The sequence below is a fragment of the Dipodomys spectabilis genome, unplaced genomic scaffold (assembly GCF_019054845.1).
Source record: "Dipodomys spectabilis isolate Male_0828 unplaced genomic scaffold, ASM1905484v1 ptg000197l, whole genome shotgun sequence".
In the NCBI taxonomy this organism is placed as follows: Eukaryota; Metazoa; Chordata; class Mammalia; order Rodentia; family Heteromyidae; genus Dipodomys; species Dipodomys spectabilis.
The window spans coordinates 9,863,840-9,886,592 of record NW_024870874.1 but is presented as its reverse complement, the minus strand read 5'-3'; the positions used below and the strand labels follow the sequence as shown (position 1 = coordinate 9,886,592).

Here is a 22,753-nt window from a genome sequence, read left to right as displayed (position 1 = left end):
CTTCACTAATTACTTCTTCTTTCTTGCCTCTGGCCCGAATGTAATCTCCTCCCCTAGCTCCCTACCACACACACCAAAAGTAGACATGGCTACATGATCTGCTTGCGACAGAGATGGTCAAGTCCACATCCAGGGTGATACTGCTAGAAGCTAGCCTGTGCTACCTGTGTCCTTTAGTCCTGCCAAAGTATACTGCCAAGCTGATGTTTTCATTGCTGGACCAGTCATGATCCTGTGAGATGTTTGACAAAGTGCTTTGTGTTTTAAGTCAGTGAAGAGTTCAATTTCTTTTTGGATTAGGGCAGTCTCACACTGAACGACCAGAAGGGAAATTCAAATCTGCGTGTAGGAGGTAGGAGATAGGAAATCACAGTTTTCACAGAACTGAACATGTACCTTTTGAGCCCTTCGTTTGTCTGCTCGTTGATTTTGGTGGTAGATGCGACTGAAATTGGACACAATCACCGGAACAGGGAGAGCAATGACCAACACGCCACTCAGTGAGCAGATGGAACCGAATATCTTCCCAGCAATGGTTTTTGGCACCATGTCACCATACCTGTGTTAGAGAAAAACATACATATTGTTTTGTCATAAAAGACTCCTACCTGTTATTAATAGTGCTTTAATTCAGATCAAATGGTATATATATATGTATATATGGTATATATATATGATACATATGATGTATATATATTATATATTTTTTCTATGTCTATTTCTACTTCATGGCTATATGCATAAGTACAGACTTTAGAAGATGAGAAATGACAAATATCTGGATATGAAAATTGCCTTTTAACTTTGCAGAAAATTATTATAACACAGAAATTAGAAAATATTTTAAGCCAGATGATGTAATGATAGCTTTTCAATTCATCCTTTAAATATGGTATAGTTTTGTACATTTATTTCATAGTCAATATTTCTACATTGAAATTTATAGTCTAGATAACACATTTTTCCACTTAATTATTCTCAACACTGGATTGGTGATGAAATTTAAGTACAAAAGTAGGACATTACATTCCTTCCATCTGATATAATCACTTAAAAAATAAGTCTTTCAAGGTCTCCATTAACCTTCACTTTTGAAGTCTAATGGCCATTTCTTCATGATAATCTTACTCAAAGTCTTATTTGTGTTTGATTAGTTAGTTGACTAGTCTGTCCTTGAAACACTTTTTGTTGGCTTCAGAACTAGAGTTCGATTTTTAATCATTCTCCTGCCTCATTGGTTGCATTTCTCCTTTTTTGTCTCTTTTTATCTTTATCTAATTTCTAAATCTTGGAGTAATCTAGGTTTTACTCCTAAGCTCTCTTACCTTCCCCATATTAATCTTTCTGTATGATTTCACTGAGTCCTATAACTTAAAACATAATAGCTGATCTCCTAAATTATATTGATAACCCTGGTATCTTTCTTCTTCCTGAAAGTCAGACTCTTCGGTGTTCTGGTCTGATTATTTCTATACCTAGGTGCTTGAGACCCAACTGAATTTCTTATTTCCTTAGCTTCTCTGCTCCAATCAAATCTGTTTTCCCACAGTTTGCTGAAATGGAACTATGATTTCTCAAGTTGATTATGTCAAATTTGAAGACATCCTCATGTTTTTCTAGAGGTGGGGATACAGAACTAACTAAAATGAAGTACCCACATTTCCCACTCTACAACATAGAAGCTGAGTTAGAATTGCAAAATTGGAAATTAGGTAGTTTCAACTTTGTTTATCCTCTCCAATGAACTTGAACATTCAACCTGGTAACTTTTCTTCCAAGGGATGACATAATTTAGTTCTACTTCTGCTTTATACCACCCCCCTGCAAGCCTCCTGTTTGGTGGCTACACTAACCAACAGGGCTTCTGCTGTGCATAGATCCCGGTCATCGTCATCACATAGCACTTAAATGTCTTCATCTTAGAACTTCCCTTTAAGCCATCTGTTTTCAGAGTAATCACTTGAAAATACTTTTTATTGTAAAGGTGATGTACAGAGGGGTTACAGTTGCATAAGTCAGGTATTGAGTACATTTCTTTTTGAAGAATGTCACTCCCTCCCTCATTTTTCTCCCAGCTTTTTCCCTCCTGACTTCCCTTTCCCTCAAGTTGTAAAGTTCATTTCCAACATGGTGTCTAGTGAGTATCACTGCTGAATTGGTTCATCTTTTGTCCCACAATTTCTGTGCTTCCTTTTCCCTTCCCCAAATCAGTTAAACTTAGATAAATGACAAAAGATTAAGAAATAAAAAATGACAAAAGGGGAAAAATAGAAAAAAACAAAACAAAAGAAAAGAACCACAAAAGAGTAATCTAGCCGGGCACCGGTGGCTCACACCTGTACTCCTAGCTCTCAGGAGGCTATGATGAGGATCAAGATTCAAAGCCAGCCCAGGCAGGAATATCCCTGAGGCTCTTACCTCCAATAAACCACTCAAAAACTGGTAGAGCCCAGCCTTGAGCTGAAGACCTGAGGGACAGCATTCAGGCCCAGAGTTCAAGCCCCATGACCAACAACATCAATAACAAAAAGTAATTTTATTCTGTTCTCTAATCATAATCTATAACAAGTTTCTGTTTGATTATCTTTATGGTTCTTATCTATTATCTATCATCTTATATCTATATTATATTATCTATGATATTTCTGATGAATTCATCTTCTCAGTCTTCATTCACTGTATTGAAAATAATATGATAAAATAAGAGCTATTCTACTGTGTGCATCACTAGCCTAAAACAGGCTCTCAGTGCATTTTAGTTATGTGAATGGATTTTTCTCTTCCTTACCAATACAGAGTTAGAGTTGATTTGCTGACTAAAGGAGCAAGAAGGAAGGTCTGCATTATGTTTTGATGGTGGCATAGGAAATGATCACTTTAATTAATATGGTTCTTGTGAAAGCACATTGTCAACACAGAGATGGAGGTCTCAGAGGAACTGGCCAAGGGAACACCAGTGAGGATGACAAGATGTCACACTGAGCAGAGATGCATTTGATATCCCCAGGACTGCATTAATTCATATAATAAAAATAAATAATGTCAGAACTGAAATGCTGTGCCACATAAAACAAGATCTTATTTTGTAGTCCAACTTGGAAGATACTCCATAATCTAAAGACTATCTTAATGGAGAAACAGTTAAAGCTAAAATAGACTTACAAGGTGGATGTACTTATTACAGAGATATGTTGGTGGACATAGAAAATCAGTGCATTTTCTACAGTGCTCTGTACTATATGTCAATTTCTTTTTTGTCATATGCTTTCTTTTAACTTATTCTTTTTTTTTCTTTTTTGGTCAGTTGTGGAGCCTGAACTCTGGGCCTGGGCGCTGTCCCTCAGCTATTCAGCTCAAGGCAAGCACTCTACCACTTGAGGCACAGCACCACTTCTGGCTTTTTCTGCTTATGTGGTGCTGAGGAATCAAATATAGGGCCTCAGGCATGCAAGGCAAGTACTCTACCACTGAGCCACCTTCCCAACCCCCATATGCTTTCTTTACTGATGTATAATGTACATAAAGAAAAATGTGCAGATCCAATCACCTCCCTCAATTCTGTTTTTTTTGTTCTGTGCTGATTTTTTTCATTGTCAAGATGATATACAGAGGGGTTACAGTTGCATAAGTAAGGTAAAACTTGTCAAACTTGTTACCCCTCCCCTCATTTTTCTCCTATTTTCCCTCCCCCCTTATCTTCACCCCAAGTGGTACAGATCATTTCCAACAATTGTCTTGTGTCTATCGCTGTTGCATTGCTCTCCCCCTTGTCTTCTGTCTCATCATTCTGTTATTCCCTTCCCTTCCCTATATCAAATAAATGTACCAGAATCAAATACAGTGACAACAGGGGATATACCTTATGGGGGAGAACATACAAAGGAAACAAAAAAAAATCACATAGTTCCTTAAAAACAACAATAGCAAAGAAAAACCTCTTGTATCCATGTCTTAGAGGTCATTTCGCTTATCATCATCTTATATGGTATGAGTCAATTTCTATTCTAGCCATAGTCCACATTGAATTCTTGGCTGGATTCTATAAGCATCTCCTTTCCCTTTCTTTGGTTGTGCTATAGGTCCTGGTAAAGACTAACACACATATGTACATGTACACAAACACATATACAGCTACAATAAAAGGGATTTGATTTTAATGCCTACCAATTAAAATTTAAGAAGTGTTTCTTGAAAAGAAAGTAAATAAAACTCAATTGTTATGGACAAGAAAGAATGGCATGGAGCTATGTAATTAAAGAAAGCCTTTAAAATATAAACACATGCAGTACTTAAATGAATCATCACCGAGTCTCTCCATCAAGAGATTTAAAAACTTATCTTTAAGTAGCTGTTCAACTCAACATAGTAATTTATGAGTAGAGTACATCTTGATCAATGTCACCTCGGTCATTATTCTTCCCCATATTTCTTAACTCTACCCTTCCCCTCAGAATACCTAGATCCACTTTCATATGTGCACATTGAATATTATGACTATATGTGCCCACCTTTCTACTCTAAGAGATGTAAAAATGTATTTATTTAAGATTTTTGGATTTTTTTTGGTGTAGTATGGCATAAAGCAGGAAAGTACAGCACACTTGGAAGTATACCATAAATTAAGAAAAGTCAGGAGATGAACCAAGTTGAAGGCAGAAAGTCACATTCTAGAATAATCCATGGTTGCAAAATCATAAAAAAGTACTTTAGCGAGTGTTTAATGCCCAAAACTATGCTAATATCCAATAAATGAAATTATATTTATTTACTTCTACCATATTTGTTTTGTAATCCAACATTCACAATTCACAAAGCATAGGCAAAGCATTTGAGATGTAATGAAATTTGAATGTACCACGCTGTACTAACATGACTAAGGTGGGAAGAGGAAGAAGGAGCAAGGGCTCACGGCTCATCTATTGTTTTTTCTCTTGGATACAGAGAAAGAGTTTTCCCATGTTATAGCAAATTATGATGATCCCCAAGGCTCTGCTGTTGTGAGTGACTGGAGCAGGAGATGGTAACAGAGCTCAAGGAAAGAGACCACACAACGTGCAAGGTGATCCAGAGTGTCTAGTGATTATAGATGCAAGGATAACCTGAGCCATTAAGCTGATTCCCAAGGAACAGCACTGCCTCTTTCTACAGGCCCCTGATCTTTCTGCTCTTCTTGGCTCTTTTACTTTTTGAGATTGGACTACTGCTGATGTCTGTAATATTTTCAGCACGATTGCTACTTTGAATTGGAGGATGATAAGAAATACGCAGTGAGATTCATATCTGTTTTTGCATTATGCATTTTGTGTCTTTTCTGCTTTAGAAATGACTTGGAAAGACAGAAATATTTTCTGTGTGCAAACTATTAATTGGACACAGAAACTACTGGGGAAGGAAAATAACTCTTTAGCTTTTTTTTGGTATGAAAAAGCTCTTTTAACTAATATTCAAACTACATTAAGAAGCAAAACAGCATTATGTATCTCAGGAAGTATATCTTGAAACAGAGTGGAAGAGAAGCTTAGCATGGGAAGCCTTATAATGAAAGATTATTGTAGCTAAAGACCAATTAAAATTTAAAATATGTCTAAAATACTGCCATCTTTTAATAATGATTTCTAACCTGGCTGTATTGTTACCTGTTAGTATTTTGTTTTTGTCTTTCATAAAATACCCCTTCATTTCCCCCAAATCTTCCTTCTTCAATTTATGTTAAGTCCCCTATTTTTATTTCTTTTCAGGAGTTAATATGATGTTTACGGCTGTTTTGGGGGGGGGTCTGGTCGTGGGGCCTGAACTCTGGGCCTGGGCACTGTCCCTCAGCTCTTCAGCTCAAGGCTAGCGCTCTACCACTTGAGCCACAGAGCCACTTCCGGCTTTTTCCTGCTTATGTGGTACTGAGGAATCGAACCCAGGGCCTCTTGCTCTACCACTGAGCCACTTTCTCAGCCCATATTTACAGTTTTTAAAAATATAGCATGCCATATTGAAAAAGAAATAAATAAGCCAAACACAGATCTCAAATAGCCAAATGATGCACTTCAAACTCCTAGAAAAAAAAAAAAAACAAGAACAAATTAAAGCCCAAATTGGGGGATGGAAAGAAAGAGTAATTTAAAATATCTGTTTCCAAAAGGAGTTATCTAACAGTGATTTGATGTTTATTTATTTATTTTTGTTGGTCGTGAGGCCTGAACTCTGTGCCTGGGCGCTGTCCCTCAGCTCTTCAGCTCAAGGCGAGCGCTCTACCATTTGAGCCACAGCACCACTTCCGGCCTTTTCTGTTTCTGTGCTGCTGAGGAATTGAACTCAGGGCCTCATGCATGCAAGGCAAGCACTGAGCCACCTTCCCAGCCCCTGGTGCTTAAAATTATGCAAAAAATTATATATTTTGTAAAATTGACTCAAAGACTATAAAGAGCATATAAGATCAAAGAAGATAAATATATTGTTCTAAAAATAGAAGAAAACAACCAGAGAATAATATATGAGAATAGCTATTTGGCAGTTTTACGTAAGAAAGCAACTTGAACTTTGTTAGTCGACAAAAAGCTTCTCACAATACTTTTATTTTCCATACCTCTTCTAAATTTTGCCTCTTCCTCCTACATTCACCAAGCTAAGACAACCACAGCAAGTCATTTCTACTCATTTCCATCCTAGATACCTAATAGCTAATTGTTTCTTTTCAACCTTACATTAGTTAAGGCGCAATATAGAAGTGTCATTCACAAGAGATGCTAATTCTAAATTTGCACATGGCATAAATATATTTGGCCAAAATGCCCCATGTTAAATATCATAGTGGTTGGAGGGCCATATAAGGAGCAGAAGGTAATTTTGGATTACTGAAGATATCAGCCTCAACTATCATCCAAAAGTCCTCAAATTATAGTATTGAGCTACTCACTCAATGCAAAAAATGTGGTATAATTTGCTTAATTTAGACAAATCACTTAAATTATCTTATTATCTATCATGAATGTATGTTTGTTTGTATGTATGTATGAATCTATGTATGTATGCATGCATGTATGTATGTATGTATCACCTATCCATATTTTCAACTTAATCATGTAGTATTGCATGGGCAAGAAATATGCCTAATTTTTAAACATAATACATTGCAGAACAAATTTTATGAATGTATACTCAGTTTCCTACTTGACATTTCTTCAGAAATATCATAGCTAGAATGTGGTTGTCTTCAGATCTCAAGTATAGAATTGTTTCCTTGAGTGTGAACTCAATACTTTTAGATTGCTAGTTCTGTTCAAATAGTTTCTATGTGTATTTTTTTCTGAAAGATGTTGTGTAAGGTAAACTTCCCAAGATAAAACATCACTCTCCATATGTGAAATTACTTTTTATGGAGATTGTGAGTAACAAAAATCATGGATCTAATAAACAATCATGAAGGTAGAAGGGATCTTCATACAACAAGAACAAAATACTCAAGTTCAAATAAGTCTGATGAATAGGATAGCTCAATTCTCCCTCTCATTTTCTACAACGAAACACTAAAAATATCCAGGGATAAGAAATAGAATTACTGGATCCTATGCTGGCATGAAGAAGTTCAGGTATATCCTATATGTTGTGTGAGTCTCAATAACTGTAGTAGTAAAAACAAAACAAGTTTATATAGGACCTAAATCATTAATTGGAGATTTTTTTTGAAAAATAGGCAAATCCAAAAAAATGTTAGACGGTATTAGAAGTTGGATATGGTGGATCATTCCTGTAACTACAGGTCTCAAGAGGCCAAAGGCATAAAAGTCATGATAGGGAGTTCTAGGTCAGCCTGGACTGCAGACTGAGACTCAATTTTAAAAGCAAAAATGAAAACAAAGAACATCTGAAAGTAAGCAATATGTTTAATGTCTAATATCACTAGTAGAAGTTGTAACTAATTATTAGTTGGTGTATTTATGTACTTGATTGATTTTCTGTTTGGATTTTTTTGACCTTAGTGTTAGGTCAAGGAATATATGAAATACTTTCTTCTGACCTGGGAGCTGGATCACTTCTTAACTAATAATGTTTTGCCCTTAGGGTCTCAGTGGCTATGTAATTCATGGATTTTCTGCCATCGGCTTGGTACTCCGGAAGGATCATGGTTTGATGGATAATTTTCATAGTAACTGCAATGTTTGCAAACAGTAAATGACTTTTTAAAGTGCTGCTGTGTAACACCTGCTTGCAGTACATGTTGTTTGCCAAGGGGTCTGCATTACTTCTACGTTGCAATGATTTCTCTTTGACATTTGAAAATCAATGTTTGCCTAAAATGCTGCCCTGATTTCATTTCTCCTCTTGCCATAGAATCAGCCCTAATACATTCCTAGTCCTGTTGAGAATTTTCAGCCAAATTATGGGTTATCATTCCCTTAAAAGTTTATAAAAACCAGCTTCTTCTAATGTTGACCACATTTACAACCTTAGCATATATTAAAAGAAAAGCCAGAGGTTTTCCTTCCCTAATTAGATGTTTTAGCTGAAAGTCAATGAATGAGGAATTCTTAGATAAAATCCAGTTTAGTCAAATGTGATATATATACACAATGGAATTCTATGCCTACATCAGAAAGAATGACATTGCCCCATTTGTTAGGAAATAGAAAGACTTGGACAAAATTATATTAAGTGAAGTAAGCCAAACTCAAAGAAACATAGGTCCCATGGTTTCCCTTATTTGCAATATCTAGTATATATATGAGTCAAGCAGAAAAGGTCAGATAAGGTGATGTTAGGAAAATGAACCCTAAGATATGTATTCAAATGTTTTTTTTCTTTCAAGCATTTGTTTCTAACGCATTTATAAGATTATTTATTTGTTGCTTTGTATGTCCCTCCCCCACAGTATAACCCCTGCTTTCACTGTATTTGATGTCGGTATAATTTGTGGAGGGGAAGAGGAAAAACAAGTCGTTTAAATAGGGATACAGGTGGACCCGTTGCAACAATGAGAAGTACAAGTTGTCATGTCGAAAGCGAACTTTACAACTTTGGGGGGGGGGCTGAGTGGGGGGGTGGGGAAAGGCTGGGAAGGGATGGGAAGGGTAAACAACGGAGGAGGCTACAATGCTTGATAAGAAATGTACTCATTATCTTGCCCATCTATTTTTCACAATAAAAAATAAATAAAAATTAAAAAAATATTAAAAAATCCAGTTTAGTCACATAACTGTGTATGACAGTATATATTTTTATATGTGTTATTCCAAAAAGGCATGTCTTTTCTTTTTCTTTTATTCTGTATTGCTTCAGAATGTAAGGGCTTACATTTGCAAATACTCTTCCACTGAGTTATAACCCTAGTTGTAACGATACTTTTAAAATTAAATTATTTATTATGAAGTCCTTACTAATTTGTGAAAGTCTTCATGTTTTTTTCTCAAATAATATTAGCAACACAATTGTAACTGTTAATTTCACAGAGTCAGCTCAAAGTGCACAAAGGAAAAGCCTGTGAAATTATTTTTCAACTGCACAATATCAACTACCCACTAAGGGGCATAAAATCCTAAATAAAAGTTTGGAAACCAACCAGATCTTTGCTGTTTTTCCACAAGCTGAGAATGAGAAACACTATTTCCAATAAATTGCCTGTATGAATTCCTTATCTGTGGCTACACACATTCAACATTTAGGATATATTTTGGACATCTTATTCCTCTGCAACTAGTTCAACAATACCACATCCCACCAATTTCGTTGACTAATTTCAAGGCATTTCCAAAAGGATTCAAAAATAATTCTGACAGTATTTTGTGTTTCTGTCACAAAGATATGTGATTTTCTGAAATGTAAGGTATCACAAACACAGAGCACTTAAGTGGGACCTTGTGAAAATTAGGGGCAAAGGATGGGGCATGTGCACAGGAAAGGGGAAATCAAGGAACTCGCTAATATGCTTTGCATGCATTCACTCAGGGCTTACACACTAAACCCTCCACATTCCATCCCACTCTGATAGACTGTTTCTTTGTCTCATGCAGTTTAAATAAGCAAATCCCAGGTTGTCTTATAGTTCCCCACTTGCTTTTTTGTCAATAAATGGAGGCATTAATATCCTGATAAAATGCTCATTATCTAAATGAATGTCATCAGTAAAAGAGGTTATTTGAAGAGTACTTGAAAAATGTCACCTTATTTTCAAAGTACCTTTTCATTTAAAAAAATTGATTATTGTGGGATATACATTAAAACAAAGAACCAAAAGCTGTACTAGGGGCTGGCTTTTCTCAGCTGTAGGACTCTGGAAATATTTTCATCTGGTCTGAGTTTCTAGTCTTTGTTGCCTGGAACTCTCCTTTCAATGTCACAGTCACATATCTCTGAGTCTGATCATGACATTCTCCTACAGAAAACCTCTATTGAGTCTCCATCCCCTGTAAGATAAAACTCACAATCTTTGTAGGATAAACACAGTGTTTCATGACACCTCCCCCTCCCCCCTACTGCTTACCCAGAATTGTCCTATACTCTAATTGAAACACATCACCTTCTGTTATTGGAACATACTATGCTTTCTCTATGCTTTTGTAATGCTGTTTGTGTGTGTGTGTGGGGGGGGGTGGTTGTTTCCATTTTTGCTTTCTTTCTAGAATAATCCTTTCCGAACTTCTACTGCATAAATCCTTTCAGTAAGCTCCAATTTATATTGCTAGAGCTCAAACATCAGTTCTCTTTGGAAGGATTTTTTGCTCATCTTATTTCTATTCAATAATAGTATCCATCCCTTATTATCTATGACTCCAATGCTGCTTGAAACTAGTCAAGAAAGTATAATTTGTTTTTTTTATGGGTCTATCTACTATCCCTAATCCATGAGGCCTATGAGGTCAAGGATCACGTCATCATTATAAACTCAGGTTTAGTACAGACCTTGTCCTGTGCTGAGCAAATAGTTGGAACTCAATAAATGTTTATTGCTTAAATAAATCCGTCAAGGAAGGCCTGATGGTGCACAATAAATATGGAAGGGTTGGAGAGGAGATAACTTGTCTATAGCTCTTTTCCTTCTAACCAGATTTCCTGTGTTTTCCCTAGGTTCAGAACCATCTCCTCCCCTCCATTTTTCTCATTTTCTATCTAGATACTTAGATGAAAAGTCCAACACAACCTCCTTCAACATTATTAGTGCATGTTGGTTTTTGTACTCTGGGAAATCATTTTTAACCCAGATAGTTTTATACCCAGACAGAAGTGAAAAGTTCTTGACATTTTTCTGGTTAAAATTTGTTTTCTATTGTCATACACTTTAATAGGAACATAACCAGAATTTTTGAAATACAGATTACTCCTGTAAATTTGACAGATTTTTAGTCTCTCCAAAGCCCAGCAATTTGAGTGACTATGACTGGTTCTCAGTGTCGCACATAGCATTCTTATAATGGCCTTCCTTTTTCTTATTCCTCTGTCCTTCTCTTCTGTGTTGATAGTCTCAGGTAGGGACTGCAAACCTCTGCAGATCCCATTGTGTGGTCTTCATTCTTTCTATCTGGGTCCTCTCTGGTTTCACTCTGGGTGTATGTTAAAGGAGGTATGCTTGTGGTTTATGAAAAAAAAATTAACCCAACAAGTACATCAAGATTCCAGCAAATGCTTGACTGGTTGGCTTCCAGAGGATGCATAGTTCGGTTTCATCTTTTACACGGCCATGGCTGCGGTCCCACGGAGTTACCTGTTGGGATTGCTTCCTTGCCTTACTTTCTCTCTCTCTCTCTCTCTCTCTCTCTCTCTCTCTCTCTCTCTCTCTCTCTCTCTCTCTCTCTGTCAGTCATGGGGCTTGAACTCTGGGCCTGGGCACTGTCCCTGCACTCTTCAGCTCAAGGTGAGTGCTCTACCGCTTGAGCCACAGTGCCACTTCCATTTTTCTGGTGGTTCATTGGAGACAAGAGTCTCACAGATTTTCTTGCCTGGGCTGGCTTTGAACCACAATCCTCAGATCTCAGCCTCCTGAGTAACTAGAATTACAGGTGTGTGCCCCTGGCACCTGGCTATGTACCTTTCCTTTGAAAGGTAACTCTGTTGGATGACCCCTCACCTGCCTGTGTATTCCAGTCAAGCTGCTTCCCTGCAGGCTGTCTGCTAAAGAGCCCAATCCTGGGGTCATTTGAACATAACTGTCTTCTGAAAATCCCCAAGCTCCCTTCTCCTAGCTGACATCACTCAAACTGTATTCAAAGATTCCTCTGCACCTTTGCCTTAGAAAAATGAAGAATGCACCTCCAGGTCTAGGCCTGTAACACTGGCCTAGCTGGAGTAGATCAGACATTAAACGCAAGAAGGGAAGCTGTTTAATGGGAAGGTGTTTGCTTTCTCTCACCCAAAATTGTATAGTGTAAAGTCTATTAGCTACTATAGGCCTCACGACACGTTCAAATTGTCATTAAGTATCTGCCTATTTTGTTTCCAACTGTACTTTTTAAATTACTTATGGATTATCCAGTAATGACCGAACACATCTCTTAGTTCTAATTCTGCCCACCAAGGCCTGATAATTTTGCATCCTATTGTCTGCTTCTTAAGTCTTACAAAAAAGAATGCTCAAAACTCTTTGCTTGAGAGACTTAGCTCTCTTTTGGGGTAGAGCATTAAAGGCCTTCCTGGCAGCAGTAGTGTCTGACGGAGATAGCGGTACTGCAAATACAAATTGTGTCTTTTTGGCAGATCTGAACATAGCATACTCTGCCAATGTCCCTCACCGCCCCAGGCAGCTCCGACCCTTCTTTCTCTGACTGGACTTAGAGGTCCAGTCTGGAGTTGATTACTACTGCCTGTTTCACAAGTCACACACTCAGGTCAGAGCCCTGACTGTCTCCATCCTCATCTGAATATCATTCTGCTTCATCATCAATGACCAGGGAGTTTTCCCTGATATACAGTTTCAAAATTCTCAAAGGATAAATAATGTAATAAGAGGGTATTTCATGTAAATAGTCACAACTGTTTAAATACTGAAGGAAAAGAGAGCAGAGAAGCTGTGATTTAACTTTTCAAAAACAGCCAGACATTTCCATTAAAATTCCGTCCTTCAATTTAACCTGAGACGTTTCTATATCCTTAAACAAACCTTGTTTTTGATGAGAATCCAATGGTCTATATTTACATTAGAGATATTTTAGGGAACAATTGCTTTCTGATCAATGTCAAGTAAAGTTATCTCGTAAGATTAAATAAGGACACTGGGTACATTTAGTGTTCTGATTATTTTGCATCATCCTGAAAAGTTAAAATATTAATTGAAACCAGGCACTGGTGGCTCATGCTTGTAGTCCTAGCTTATCAGGAGGAGGAGATATGAAGATCGAGGTTTAAAGGCGGCCTGGGTAGAAAAATCCATGAGACTATCTCCATTTAACCACTAAAAAGCTGAAAATGAACTGGCTGAAGTGTTGGACAGCAGCCCTGAGAAAAAAAAACTAAGGGACAGTACATAATCTCTGAGTTCAAGTACTAGCACACACACACACACACACACACACACACACACACACACACACACAGAAATGTTGATTGAATGGCAATCCTTTTTATTAATTATGAAAAATATCCATAAAGATCATCTTTAGTAACTCATGGTCTACCTGTGTAGTTCTACTAAATCAGATATCTATATGAAAAAAATCTCAGATAGTTGCCTTCTGGTTGGATCTATCTTAAAGAACAACATAATGACAAAGTCAAAAGACAAAAGTCAAATAAGAAAGTATACCTAAACAGAAACCAATTCAAAAATTCTTTTATAAAGATCATTTTCCTCATGTTCATTTTGAGAAAGAGAAATTATGTTAAGTTAAATTGTTTTTCATTTCAGAATATGTTCCATGTTTATCACATTCAAAATGTATGTTTTTACATTTTGTTGTAACTTCCTATCTACACATAATTTTCAGGAAATCATTTTAGGTAATAAGCATAATGTTTTTAATTTTAAATTAGTATTGTTTGTATTCTTGGGTTAAACAAAAGTAAAAGTATTCACAGTTAAAGTATTAACAAGGTAATAAACTTAATGAGGTATCTTCATCACCTAGTGATGAAATTACAGAGCAGGCAGGAGTTACCAACAGCAAAAGTCACTGTGAGTAGGTGGTAGGAGGGAAATGAGAGAAGAAAGGTTTTTGAGTTCAAGGGCAGAGACTTGAATAGAGGCAGGTTCCTAGCAAGCCTTTATTTACCAGGGAAGGGATCAGACCACAAAGGAAGATTAGAACACCCACAGAAGATGGAAAGGAGGAAGGGATATACACGCTCTCCATCCTCTTCTCATCTCCTGCCAATGCTTTCCTCTAGCAGAACTGGCAGGAAATTAGATGACAAGTCAGCCTGGGAAACTGCAGCCTGCTGGCATCTGAACAGCTGGTAAGAGGCACAAGGAAATTGGAACCAAGAGTGTTTCCCCAAAGCCGTGCTCTGCCCCAACCCCCAGCCCTCCCTCCACACACTGGCTCAGGTCTATTCTGGCTCTAAGATGTTAGGGCTCAGATGCAAAGCTGATTTATTTTGTTGACTTTCTCCAGCCTTCCTGCTAACGGCAGAAAATTCTATTTTACCAGAATTGTAATGGGAGTTCTGTGTCACAGGCTCAGTTCTGGGGCTTCTAACATGTCAGGCTCAGTTCCTCACCCCAATATGCCAATTAAATAGGTAAGTAATGATGCAGGCCAGGGGACGGAGATTTATTAATGCACTGACTGTGCACAGGAAGAGAACAAGAACAACAAACAAAAACCAACATTTCAAACCCAATTCAGGACCCAGACATGAGATTTGGGTTGAAATAGAGGAAGAATTAGAGCAGGGAATGAGAGGTCTGTGTAAGTAAACAGTCCAGGTCAAAGGTGTGGAGGTCAAAGGTCTGATTTGGTTTCCTCATCTCAGAAACAACCTCCCCGTACATCTACTAGAGAGTAATCACTGCTTGGTGGGTAGTTTCTATTTTTGCCATAAAACATTTATCTATCATACCTGTCCTTCCTGGAACCCAAGGTGAATGCAAGGTATAGGCAGGAAAAAATGGCTCAGAGCAAAGACAAATGTAAAATAAAGGCAGAGGTAGTGAATTTCTTTCTTTCTCTCTTTCTGCTTTCTTTCTTTCACTTTCTTTCTTTCTTTTTCTTTCTTTCTCTCTCTCCTTCCTTCCTTCTTTCTTTCTTTCTTTCTTTGTGTGGGGGTCCGGTTGTGGGGACTGAACTCTGGGCCTGGGCACTGTCCCTTAGCTCTTAAGCTCAAGGCTAGTGCTCTACCACTTGAGCCACAGCGCCACTTCCAGCTTTTTTCTTTTTGCTTATGTGGTGCTGAGGAATCGAACCCAGGGCCTCAGGGATGCAAGGCAAGCGCTCTACCACTGAGCCACCTTCCCAGCCCCATCTGTCTTTCTTTCTTTTTCTTTCTTTCTTCCTTCCTTCCTTTCTTTCTTTCTTTCTTTCTTTCTTTCTTTCTTTCTTTCTTTCTTTCTTTCTTTCTTTCTTTCTTCCTTCCTTCCTTCCTTCCTTCCTTCCTTCCTTTCTTTCTTTCTTTCTTTCTTTCTTTCTTTCTTTCTTTCTTTCTTTCTTTCTTTCTTTCTTTCTTTCTTTCTTTCTTTCTCTCTTTCTTCCTTTCTTCCTTTCTTTCTATTTCATTACTCTTTGGATATTTAAAGGCCCAAGAAAAGAGCTGATGTTTTGGCGAGAGCCATTTCTTTTTTTTTTTTTTCTGTTTGATAAACTAGGTATAATTTAATCATCTCTCAGTTGTACTATAAGAATTAAAAGATTAAAATAGATGATGTCTTTAAGAGAGAAAGTGCCTGTCCTGTAACTCCAGAAGTATGTCATATGCTTCCCTCTGTGTTTCATGCAACTAGTTATGAAGTATATCCACATTAGTGATTCTAAAAATAGTGCTGAATGGATATGCATTGAAGGGACGGGTGGCTTTGGAAGAGATTGCAGAACATTACGAAGGGGGTGACATTGATCAAGAAATATTACAATTATACACTGACATTCTGGGGGCTGGGGGGAGGGAAAGTAGGAGAAAATTGAGGGAAGGGGTAACAAGGTTGGCAAGAAATACACTCATTACCTTACTTATGTAACTGAAACCCCCCTGTACATCAACTTGACCAAAAAAAACTGAACAAAAAGAAACATTATATTCATTATTAACTTATTTATTAATAAATCAATAAAATTAGCATGGGAGAGAAGGCAAAAGCCATTTCTAAGTAACTGTTATTGAATTTGAATCCTAGCAGAGAGCCTGAGAGGACCTCTATGGGCATCAGATCCACAAGTCATACCTTATAAGTGCAGTGAAGGTTAGACTTTCTTCTAGAGAGGGCTCAAGGCTTTGCAGGTTTTGTCCAAAATGTTCATATCAATGAGTTGTCAACTAAAATAACTTTTAGACTCTTGTTTTGACAGAGTGAGGGGAGAGGGTAGGAAAAACCCAGACAGGAAGCATGTTAGAAAGATGTAAATTAGAGCTGATGATTGTAAAATGTTTTTCTGGTGTGAAATGGGCACAATGTGTATTGAAAGCTGGTCCCTAGGGCTTCCAAGCCTGGTGGTGACTCAGTGCTGGCAAGGGGCTCTTAATTAGAACAAATGATTTCAGAGCTGAATCTGTGCACAGATCACCAAGAGTGCCAACAGTAATAAATGAAAGCCATATTTTAAGGGCAGGTGAATGCATGTAAAGCCACTTACATTAAAAAATGCACACAGTTCTACAGTAATTTCAGTTGTGCATGAAGCTTTCTGTTACAGAAGTTTTTTGTTTCTGTTGTTACTTTTGTTATTGGGTTTTTATTACAGTAATGAAACTCTATGGCAAGAGATTGGTTCTTAGTTATAAATTTAAATAATGAAAAAAGTTCCTATTTTGAAAGGAGAATATAAGATTGCTGATAAGGGTTTGGGCAATAAAATGGAAATATCCAATGTGTGCTTTAAATTAAACACAAGAAAGAGCACAGTGATTCCATTATAAATGTCATTAACATGAATAGTTAGAATATCCTTAAAATTTATTTGGCAACTTGATGTTTCTACCATTCATGAGGGCTTATGATAATGGCATATATGTAGTTGTAGGAGGAAGCCTATTGGGTTTTCATTACTTCACTATCCTATAAGTGCAGTTGCTATGTGATCAATTGAATTGATTTTCAACATGAGAAGAGGAAGCTAAACTTCAAACAGTAGTGCATTCCTCGAACCATTTGCTAGTGCTTTTGTAAATAGAAATAAAATTATCAGCTTAGTTAAGAACAGTTAGTTTAGTGAGCTTCACTATGCAAAGAAGACAAGTAAAAGGAAAAGACATATGCTGAAACCTTTATTGCTATTAAATGTATTTTCCTACTTTCTCTTTTCTTTTCCTCTCTCAAAATAAGTTATGAATTTCCTATAGTGTTTTGATGCTGATAAGTTGAACCTTGCTTCTCTCCTGTTTTCTCTCTCAAAGCTCAATGAAGAAGTTAGGGCAAAAAACAATAATTAAGCACTCATCCTCTTAGATCTCTAAATATTAGTATCTATTTTCCCTTCTACCCTCATGATGCCTAAGGTTACTGTTTGCAGGCCCTGCTCTATTTGATTTAACCTCTGTAGGAAACAATTGTTAATTATTCCACTTATATCCATGCTATTCACCCTCAAGAGAAAGGTCCTAGAGGTTTACTCTTCAAGTCTAAGTGAATCATTTTTTCCCCTCATTCTCCATTAGGTGTTTTTTTTTTTAGAGCAATGTAAACAATGTCATTGCCTTTATTGTTCCTAATGTATTCACTTAGAGCAGTCTCTGTGGGGAAAGTAGGAGGGTACATACTTAGGAGGGATTTACTGGGCATTGTCTCTGTCTTAAGTACTGAAGTTCATTGTAGTGCAAAAAAGAGTATAAATGAACCAGGTGACTAAATGCAGTAATACTTTATGGGCATGGGAATGTGAATTTTTAATTCATTTTTACATATCAAAACACTATTCCTGTGATTTGTTTCTAATGATGTAACTATGTAAAAATGCTTCTAAGATTACAAGCAGTAAAAACCAGGAGGTGGACTGCATTTCATCTGTGGCTCACAGTTGGCTTAAACCTGACTTACAAGGAACATTCTTTGTGTAATCAACTCACATTGGAAAATTAAGTGCCATTTCTTCTAAGAGGAGTTGAAGCCTTTCAATTAACCATTACTTCAATATTGTTAAACATATTATTTCAAAATTTTCCTGCTTCTCATCTTTAGGAAACAATGCCTCTGGTTAAAGAAGAAAGAAGCTAATTTCACCTAAAATATATTTTTTTAAGTCTTTCCATTCCCTTATGAATAGTACAATATCATTCTTTTCAATAATGAATAAAATTCCATTGTGTGCATATACCACACTTTTGACCCATTTGTCCATTGAGGGGCACCTGGGAGAATTCCATACCTTGGCTATAGTGAATAGTGATACAATGACTATGGTTGTGCTGATGGCTTCATTGTAACCTTGATTGTATTTTATTGGATAAATGCCCAAGAGTGGGATTGCTGGAAGCCAGACCCAAAGAAACGAAAGCTGCATGGTTTCCCTTATTTGTGGAAGATAGAACATATCTCTGCATTTATAAGCAAACACTTTGGGCTATATGCAAGTAGTTACAAATGAATTAACTGAAGCATAATAGACTCTGGGGAGAGAACAAATAGTGTAATCTTTTAGAAAGACTAGGTCAAAGCCAAACAAAAACAACAGCAAGAAATGGGTACAGCTAAGAGGTGGGAGTGGGGCTAAGGAGAGAGTGGTAGATAAATGAATCAGGGAAGGGGAGGAAGAATGTAGTCAAGAATTCATTGTATAGACCACAAAATTAAGAAAAGTAAGGGAAAGGGTGGAAGGGGAGTGAAAATGAGAATGAAACTGATCAAGATGCATTGCATTTATAAACTACTTAGTTATCTGCTACTTCCTTTGTTCAGCTGCTTGAAGAGAACAAAAACTGAAAAAGAAAAAAGCACAAAGAGGAACTTCTGCTCCCCAGCTCATGGGTTCTTTCCCCACTTGTGTCTTCTACAACATTGGTGGCCACCTGCTGACGACAGGTTTACAGTGAATAAAAAGGACAATGAACTGGCTGCTCTGCTTGTTGATTCTCATTGAATCAATGTTGTAAGAAGGTAGAGGGAGGGGCTACTTGGTCCCAAATTGTACGCAGTAAGGGAAAGTAGAAATTAATGGTAAAGTCCTTGCTCTTAGTGACCTTCAGTAGGGAAAGAAGAAACACAAGAAAGGAGAAGTGAAGTAAATATAATGATTGCTTTTTCAGAAATGATGGTGGGAGCCCTGGGAGTTGGCGTGAACATGAGAAATACTTCTATGAGGAGCAAAATTAGAATTGAATCTAGAAACATGAAAAGGTACTAGTCAACTAGTAAACTGGAGGGCTATGTTGTCCAGGGGCTTCAAGACAGCTCTGAGTGGCAGGAGGTTCTCATAGACTAAGTTCTGTTGTGATGCTGACATATTGAGAGGGCTTCTGTTCAGATCCATGTTCCCAGTACCTTTGTGTACTATTTACACTCTGCAATTAGAGACTATTTCTGCCTTAGAATTTGTGTTTTTCATAAAATGCAATCATTCCTCAGAGTAGTAGCACATTAAGCCTTTGAATTCACAAATATATATCTTGGGGATTGGAGATATATCTATCTCTCTCTCTCTATCTCTCTCTCTATCTCTCTCTCTCTATAATTGTTTCCTGAAGGCAAGTTTGAATAGGAAGAAGTTGGAGAAGTTGTATACAGAGAAGGCATGAAGGTCCCCACATGAAGGCTAGGGCACTGCAATCTAAATTTGGGCTTATTCAAAAGTTTCAGCCTGGGGCTGGTTGTGCCTAGAAAAAGCTTTATTCCGTGGTCTGACTTTTAAAAAGGCATTTGTTTGTCTAGCAAGAGTGAACGAAACCACCACGGAGACCCTGTATTGATCTTAGCAGACAAACCACTAAATAGCACTTGACTGCTACACAATGGAGGATTAATTCTCCTTCTGCATAAGTCTACAGTGGACATGTCAATATGCATTTATGAAAAATTTCTGTGAGACAAGATTGGTAGCTTAATAAACAAATTAATGTAGGGAAATGAAAAAAGAAAATGGCATTTACTAATATTTTTGGACTTTCTCAAATTAAATTTTATAAAATGAAATCAGAGAAGAACAATTTTTGGCATAATTTCCAAACTTTATTCATGACTACTATGCATAGTGTAGTGCCAATTATTTTATGTTTTAGAAGGAATAAAATATGAAAAGAATGTTTCTCTTCATGCTGGTGAAGCTTATGTATTGAAGTATCCCAAAAGATTATGGGAGATTTGAAAGAAGAGCAAAGCTCAGGAATTAGGGATTCTTGCTAGCATTGAAATTTGATGATCTTGAGTGGAATTTTGGTTAAGCTTGTTTATTTACTAAAGGAGGGAAAAATACAAGACAGTTCCTCTCATCAGCTCATTGTTTTAATAATCTAAAGATTAAGTGATTTTTGTTAACTTGATTAACTAGGGATTGGTACTAGTCTAATTAATTTGTTTATAATTAGTGATGCAAGTCAAACAAATCTTTTAGTACTTTTCAGGAAAACAGCCAAGTGAGGAACACACAGAGAAAGTTACCTGTCAGCCTCAATACCAAGTCAGAAAATACCCAGCTCCTCTTGAAGTGCTGTCACTCTGTACCTATTAAAATGGAACCTCTCATGACAGGATGTAAACCATGGGGGGAAGTATTCATTTTAAGTTTTGTGATTTTTCTCATGATATGTGTGACATGTTATTTTAACTTCCTCGCAATTTTCCTACTCCAGAGAGAAAAAAAAAAACCAAACCAAGACAATACCATGAAAGCAATCTTGCAGTGACTATTAGTCTAAGGTTTTATATAGAAAGTGACAGAACAAATGCAGGAGTTTTGTTATCTGTGTTTTTGGCCTTTGCAAACAGAGCACCCACCCTTCAGAGGGCAGTGTATTCTGGGATCATCTCACTCTCCAGAGGTTCAGAAAGGAGCACCCAGCAGAGAAAATTTATTAACTGGAAATCAATGGGTATGTGTAGCAATAGTTCCTATTTCTTCATAAGATGGCTATATAAATACTAAGGAGTTTTCTATGGGCAGGGCCACCCTTGACTAATTTCTTATACTATTTGATTATACAATTAACATTTTCCTTCTTTTTATTTTTTCTCAAAAAGAATCTTAATATTTCTTGGGGATCCTAAAGACTGCTGTACTTCAAATACTGTGACAAATCCTTTCCCACATGCAAGCCAAGAATGTGAGCCATGCATAGTAGCATCTGCCTCCATCAGCCAGGTCAATGAAGCTGTGTCCTCCTTAATGCTCCTTGTCAGTGTCTTGCAAAGGTACAGATGAGAGGTAAATCTCACGTATTTGTTCTGTACCATCTTCAAACTATAGGTTCTTAATTCCTAATCATTAATTTTAATCTCTCAATTCACTATGAACTATAGGATTGCTTAACATTTCTGACAATTTTTGTTTTCCATAATACTCAGGGTTGAACTCAGAGCCTCTCTTGCTAAGCAGGTGTCTACCTCTGAATCACACCTCCAATCCGTTTGGGACTGGCTGCTTGCTTTTGACATAAGGTCCCATTTCCTACCAATGAATGTTCCTTGCACAGTCATGTGCATATGCCTATGTTTGGCTTCCTATCCTAGCAGGGATGACAGATGTATACCATCATGTGTAGCTTCTTCATAAAGTCTTGTGGACTTTTCTGTACACTTTGGTCTGGAACCAAAGTCCTTCCAACCCGAACCTCTTACAAAATTTAGGATATCAGGCACACACCACTGTGCCCAGCTATTGGTTGAGAAGAGGCTTTATTTTGCTGGGCTATCCTCAAAACTTGATCTTTCTGATCATGCCTCCCAAGTAGATTGGATTGAAGGTATGAGCCATTGGTGTCTTGAAAGGTTCTATAGATGACAAAATTTTATTCAATACACTCAAAATTCTGTCCACCCATTAAGATGTATATGTGTGTTGCAAAATGGAAGTAAAATTGGGAAGATGTCTCAATTCTCAGAGTCTAGGGATGGCTGCTATATTAAGATTTATCCTTTTTGACTTGGAGAAAATTATATTAAGTGAAGTAAACCAGGCCCAAAGAAACATAGGTCCCATGGTTTCCCTTATTTGAAATAACTAGTATATGTCTGGGGCAAGCAGAAAAGCTCAGATAAGATGATGTTAAACAAAATGAACCCCAAGTGGTTTTTCTTCCTTGCTATTGTTTCTAACATATTTATAAGGTACCATGTGATTTTTTTTGTTGCTTTGTATGTCCCTACCCCACGGTATAAACTGTTTTCTTTTTTTTTTCTTTTTGTACATTTTTTAATTGTAAAAATGCTGTACAGAGGGATTTCAGTTACATGAGAAAGGTAATGAACACATTTTCTATTGAGCATTGTTGCCTCCTCCTGTGTTTTACCCCTACTATCCTTTTCCTCCCATCTCCACAACTACTCCCTTAGCCCCCTGCCGAGTTTTAAGTTCATTTACAACATAGTGTTTTGGACATCTCATTGTTACAATGGGTCAACCTGTATCCTTGTTTAAGCATTTTAGTTTTTTTTTTTCCTTCCCCTCCCCGAATTAAAGAAGTATATATAGAAGATGCAGGGCACTGACATCAAATACAGTGAAAACAGGGGTTATACCATGGGGGAGGACATATAAAGAAA

General features: G+C 37.1%; 1 protein-coding gene across 1 annotated transcript in view; it reads right to left on the bottom strand.

Moving 5' to 3' along the window:
- The window catches only part of Kcnd2 (potassium voltage-gated channel subfamily D member 2), a 475,705-nt gene that overhangs the window by 13,642 nt on the left and 439,310 nt on the right, over window positions 1-22,753 (bottom strand). Inside the window, exon 2 of the mRNA XM_042696032.1 lies at window positions 397-559. Coding sequence (XP_042551966.1) covers window positions 397-559 — 163 coding nt within the window. The remainder of the gene's footprint in view (window positions 1-396; window positions 560-22,753) is intronic.